This window comes from Salvia splendens, chromosome 1, assembly GCF_004379255.2.
Source record: "Salvia splendens isolate huo1 chromosome 1, SspV2, whole genome shotgun sequence".
NCBI lineage: Eukaryota > Viridiplantae > Streptophyta > Magnoliopsida > Lamiales > Lamiaceae > Salvia > Salvia splendens.
This window is the reverse complement of record NC_056032.1, coordinates 9,641,938-9,648,062: the sequence shown is the minus strand read 5'-3', so window position 1 is coordinate 9,648,062 and position 6,125 is coordinate 9,641,938. Positions and strand designations below refer to the sequence as shown.

Sequence of the window (6,125 nt, the reverse complement as noted above, 5' to 3'; positions counted from 1 at the left end):
CTCACACATTACTCAATGATGGTAATGACATTGACTGTTGAAATTGAATTCATCAGAAAACAAAAGAAAACTGATAAACTTAACTTAGTCAACTAACATTTGATACAACACCCACGATTAGAAGGAAGTGCGGTGACTATGTGATACTTAAACCTTGAGACCGAATAATTAGAACTAAAACCAAACAACGTACGCTCTCTTGAACTGACTTTCAATGCTGAAAACATGGCTTAAATTTAATTGCAATATTGTTATCAAAGATTAGGATTTAAAATAAAACCAGGTATCACATGAACAGCAAATCGACATTTTGCTACATATTTGACTTTCCTTTCTCCCTGCCACAATTCCTTGCATCGTGATGCCCCATTTCTCGACACTTTGCACATCGCCTCTTAGGTTTGTTCTGTAATATGATAGCCTTCTCTAAGGATGATTGAATTCTTTTTCCAGAAGTGCTGCCGGATCCCTTTGTACTCACTATATTAGGAGGGTGCACGGTAACAACATTCGGGCGAGCTAGCCCATACAGGTTCTCAATACTCTGTGCTTTACCCATTGAAGCCACGGAAGGTACTGTATCACCAAAGAGTCTATGACTTAATTCTTCCATTCCGTCGAATAATGCAAAAATGTCATCTGCATTGCTCTGCGCTCGTTGAAATAAATGAAAGTATAACGAATGTAGTTTCGTTGCTACAACACGTTTTGCATCGACTTGTGAATCTGCGTAAATCCAGCATCAGTATAGTGACACCATGTTGACATTACATATGAACGAAGCAATTGGGGAAAAATAAAAATGGCGTTGAAAACGAACCTGCAAATTTCGACAACTCCTCCCTCGGATCATTGTGCACTGATTCCAACAAAGGCGTCTTCAACCACCTTGTACCAATATATGCGGATGGTATTTCTTTCACGTCATGATTTTTGAACAACCAAAAAATGTGTGAACATAATATTCCACGACGCAAAAACAACTTGCAATCGCATTGGTACGATTCGGGGCTAACTTCATGACGGACGACACCTCTGTTTCTATGGCTGTCCATTATCGTGTATATCTCAGTGTTGTCCTCCAACTGAAAGTGAGACATTCTGCAACGATGATGAGCCTCGACGATCTCAGCTTGAACTTGAACAAAGATGCGATCTGTATACATAGCAGCTGTGTGTTTCTTGAATAAAAGCTCTGTTGACAGGATGGGGACTTTTGAAGCATCGGAGAAATCGAGCCTCTCAGTTATGTTACGCTGAGCATCCAACGCGCTATTGTAGTGCATCACAAAGTCAGCGAGATTAAAATGCGGGTTTGTGTACCTTTTGAAAAAACTGTTCTCGGACTCAGAGAATGAAGTTGTCTTCAACAACGACCCCATTGGGAAATCCCTAAAATAAGCCGGAATCCAATACTCTCGATGTGCGAACATGGTAGTGAACCAAGCTTCATTTTGTAAACCATATTGGTCCACAATAGTCAGCCAAGTTTCTTCAAATTCCTCTGGCTCCAACAATTCAGACCATATACAAGAGTCCAAATCCTTCTTCAACTCTTCGTTGGCAAGTATTCTTTTGGGAACCTTTTCAGGAAGCTTCATCATTATGTGCCACATGCACCAACGATGCCTGGTACTAGTTAGAACCCGTTCTATAGCAAGTTTCATGCCCCAATCCTGGTCGGTAATTATCAACTTAGGTGCGAACCCCATACAATCGACAAACTCACTTAGCAACCAACAAAATGAGTCAGCTCCCTCATTTGACACGAATCCGGCACCAAACGTAACAGGGCATCCGTGGTTGTCTTTTCCAGTGAATGGCCCAAACACCATGCAATACCTATTCAACAAGCATATCAATAAACGATCATTACCAAAGTGTGAAGAAGAACAATATATGTAGCCTTAATTGTGAGCCTAATAAAAAGATTAAATAAAATGCTAGACACGAGTTGTTACTTGTTTGTTGAGTAGGTAGTGTCAAATGACACGATGTCACCGAACATCTTGTAGTTCTTTCTCGACACAGCGTCACACCAAAAAAGGCTACTTAACTTTCCGTCAGTACCTTGTTGGAATTTGTAATGGAAACCATCACATGTGTTCTTCTTCGCCTCCATTTGATTTAAAATCATTTGGACGTCCGCGCCTTTCATCTCTTGCAATATGTCGCGCTTGCAATTCCGTATGTCAGTAACGGTGCAACCCACCGCATCGTACCCACCCAAGAACTCCTTCAATAAATTGAAAGTCCTTGTAGGTCCAATGTTGGCCTTTGCGCAGTCCTGCATGAATTTATAATGGATATCCCCAAGGTTGCGGTTGGATTTCATGTATCGGACGTGCTTTTTATCAACCATCTCGTGATTGTGTAGGTCTACGAAGTTGCTGACAACATAGCAAGGACTGCCAGGATTGGTCGAATACTTCAAAGTAAGTTTGGCATTGCAATTACACCTGCTAGAACGGCGTCTACGTTTGGTAGAACTCGCCTCTTCGTCGACATCCAACTTTGCACCTTGCCGGCTGCATACAATAGTCTGCCAGGTTTTTATGTCGTTCGAGTATTTGTGTCCGAATCTACGAGTATCAAAACGGCATTCGTTGGCGTATGCTTCATAAAATGAAATTCCTTCGTCCAAAGTTTCAAACACCTGTACAATGTAAGGCTGCATGTCGGACCTGCAACCTGGGATAAGTGCAGCTATAAACAAAAGAAATAAGTGTCAAAATGTCATCACGGCATGTCACTGCCCGAATTGGCAGATTGCTGGTTATTTATGTATCAGAGCATCATAATAAGCATAAAAAAGTAGACAAAATTGAACTATTTTCCACCAAAAAAACGTAACAGATTCAGTACAGCTTCAAATAAGGAGCGAGTATTGACCAAATTCTACATTTCAACAACATCTTGATCAACCATTTCGAAATATAACCTACTAGTTCAAGCACAAGAACTTCTACACTAGTTCATCAACCATTTCGAAATATAACCTACTACTCTACCTCGTCGATCAACGAACATAAAAACATCGAGCCTACTACTCAACCTAATTCATCAACGAACACAAAAACATCAACCATAACCGTAATTGGTTTCAACGTCATGAAACGCCTCTAGTTCAAATTATCATGAAAATTACCTTGAGCCTCGTCAAACAACTCCATTGCAAACCACACGTGGCCTTTGAGCTTACGCCGGACAAATATACTTCGTATAAGATCGCGGAAGAAGCTTTGTTAGATCAATTACAGTGGGATAAAGTTATGGCTGAATGAGAAAGAAACCTCGTATGCATTAAATCTTTGTTAAAAATGAAGCTAATGGAAGTTTTGGATGAATGGCGATAAATTAGGGGAACATTATTGACCACGTCGGTTATTAGGATCTACATAATTATGTTGACCAAGTTATGGAATAGTTGGAGAGAAATGTGGGTTTTTTGTAACAGCCGAATGATTCACATTCCATATACACCCTTAGTGACTTGATTTATGTTAATCGTTGACATTAACATAAGTATTTTATCATGAACCGTAGATTATATCTTATAATGGTGTAGGATTAGAGTTTGCATAGTTTGCATCTTAGGGAGTTTGCATTTGATCACACCTCTATATATATATATATATATATATATATATATATATATATATATATATATATATGTAGGGATGTGTTAAGGTCCTTCGCAGCTTTTCAGTCCAAGCTTTTTTTTAATCACAACCCTTGAATCCTTGAATTGGATGGTTGTGATGATCTGCATTATTACACCATAATGGTGTATTATTAGTCGGTGTGCATTATTCAACTGAAAATCTGCATTATTACACTATAATGGTGCATTATTAGTCGGTGTGCATTATTCAACTAAAAATCTGCATTATTAAATGGCACGTGGCATCAATCTAACCGTCAGATGACAAAATCGTGGGGCTGAGATTAAAAAGAACAATAGAACAAAAGATACAAAAAGGAAATGAATACATCCATATATATATATATATATATATATATATATATATATATATATATATATAGAGAGAGTTGTATTCAAATCCTTTTCCCATAATTTCTCATTTCTCTTTCTAAATCTCATGCGTTGATTTATGGTAATCCTATGGCCTAACTTATTTGTTGAAATCATTAAATTTAATCCATATTAAATACGTAAAGGGCAATAGAGAGAATCAACAATATGGTTGTTAAGGAAATATCCATGATTTACTCCCTCAAAAATCTTTGCGGTTTTTTTTCCAATCTCACGCTCCAGAATTCTCTCTCTCCCTACTCCTTCTCTTCACGCTTTACTCCCTCAAAAATCTTTACCGGCGTTGCTGTGGTCGACGCATGCTCAGTATTATAAACGTCTGCTGTCGGCGTTGTGGCAGTCATCGTTCTCTCGATAATGGAAGAAGGTAATTTTTCTCTTTCCATTCTTGTTTACGTATCGGAGATGTTAAATTCAATCAACATCAGTTACAGTATTCGTTCGTTGTAGAGCAGAAAATTCGTGTTTTGTGTCGTCGTGTCTCACTATGTTTATTTTGAAACATGATTTCCATGTTTTGATAAGGTGGGGTTTAGGTTTTCTTCGTTCCCCTAGGGTTGCCCCAATTATGGGGGCTAGGATTGTAGTATATTGTGTGAAACACAAACTCTACGAAGGAACGCGAGTATGATGAAGGTCTTAGTTTTCGTCGTGTCTAGGTTAGTAGTTTAAATCGCTTCGAATAATGCACCAAAATATGAATATGTAATGGATGTTATTGCCTATATCATGCATGATATGTAAACGGCAATGATTAGGTTTAATGAGCATGTCGCCGTAGCTCACTATGTTTATATGGAAACAAGATTTCCAGGTTTTGATATGGTGGGGTTTAGGTTTTCTTCATTCCCCTAGGGTTGCCCAATTCTGGGGCTAGGGTTGTAGTATATTGGGTGAAACATAGTCTGTACAAAGGACCGCGAGTATGCCACGCGTGATGTACGTATTATATTATGTAATGGTTGTTTTAGGATCTATAATGCATGATGTACCTAATGTACATATTATACTAAATAATGGTTGTTTTAGGTTCAGTAATGGTCGAGACATGAGTTGTAATGTATATGTTTGCTGAGCCGTTTTTATTTTCATTTTTCTACAGTGGTGGTTGTACCTGATTGTTCTCCTGAGTTGAAGCATGTCGTCGGTCAGAAATTCTAATCCCTAGAGATGGACGATGTTACAACCTCGTAATATTTTGTATGCAATAGGGAAGGCAAGAAGAAGTCGAACGAGGATGACCAATTGAATGCACGAGTTTCACTCATTCATCTAAGGTTCAGATATTATCTCGGCTAGGAAGTAGTTTTTACTGATACACATAATGTACATATATTATTCTGTAATGACTTTTTTTCAGTAATGGACGATTTATGATCTGTAATGTAAATGTTTGCTGAGCACGTTTCATGTATTCCCCAAGGGTTTAGCAATCCTTGGGGCTAAGTTGTAGTTTGTATTAAGTTACAAAACCGCCGCCAAAGTCCACGTGTTTCATTCATTCATCTAGGGTTTATATATCATCTCGGGTAGGGAAGTACTCCCTCCGTTCCATAGTAATGGAGGCGTTTCTTTTTGGCACGGAGATTAAGAAAAATTGTGTTAGGTAAGTTAAGTAAATGGAGAATAAAGTGAAAAACGAAAAAGGTAGAGAGATGAAGATAGATAAAAGTAAGAGAGAGGAAAGTAGGTGTGGAAAAATATGTTGACTTTACTATAAAGGGAAATGACTCTATTATTATGGAACGTACCAAAATTGCAAAATGACTCTATTACTATGGAACGGAGGGAGTAATTTTTAGTGATACCCATAATGTACATATATTACTCTATAATGGTTTTTTTAGTTTCTGTAATGGACCATTTATGATATATAATGTAAATGTTGGATGAGATGTTTTTTGGTGATTTATACAGTGGTGATTGTACCCATGTACACAAGCAGTCAATTAATGCATAATACTTGGTAAATAATGTATAATACTTGATAAATAGTGTACAAAAGCAATGAAATCATGCACAAGAAATATGACTTTCACCCATTCACCTATGTACACAGCGGTCAAAT

The 6,125-nt window shown here is 37.9% G+C and overlaps 1 protein-coding gene across 1 annotated transcript; it reads right to left on the bottom strand.

The window, feature by feature from the left end:
* Window positions 1-313: 313 nt before the first annotated feature.
* LOC121779738 (protein FAR1-RELATED SEQUENCE 5-like) lies at window positions 314-3,173 on the bottom strand. Its single transcript, XM_042177500.1, has 4 exons — window positions 3,149-3,173; window positions 1,962-2,706; window positions 821-1,842; window positions 314-726 (listed from the first exon to the last, which is right to left on the bottom strand). Exons 1-4 carry the CDS (start codon window positions 3,171-3,173, stop codon window positions 314-316), a joined length of 2,205 nt encoding a protein of 734 aa, XP_042033434.1.
* Between the last annotated feature and the right edge of the window lie 2,952 nt (window positions 3,174-6,125).

Excerpts from the sequence above, each read along its gene's own strand:
- LOC121779738 (XM_042177500.1), bottom strand. The coding sequence starts at position 3,173 with ATGGAGTTGTTTGACGAGGCTCAAG. Across the intron at positions 2,707-3,148 it reads GTTGTTTGACGAGGCTCAAG|CTGCACTTATCCCAGGTTGC; the intron begins GTAATTTTCATG and ends TTTTGTTTATAG. Across the intron at positions 1,843-1,961 it reads ACTACCTACTCAACAAACAA|GTATTGCATGGTGTTTGGGC; the intron begins GTAACAACTCGT and ends CTTGTTGAATAG.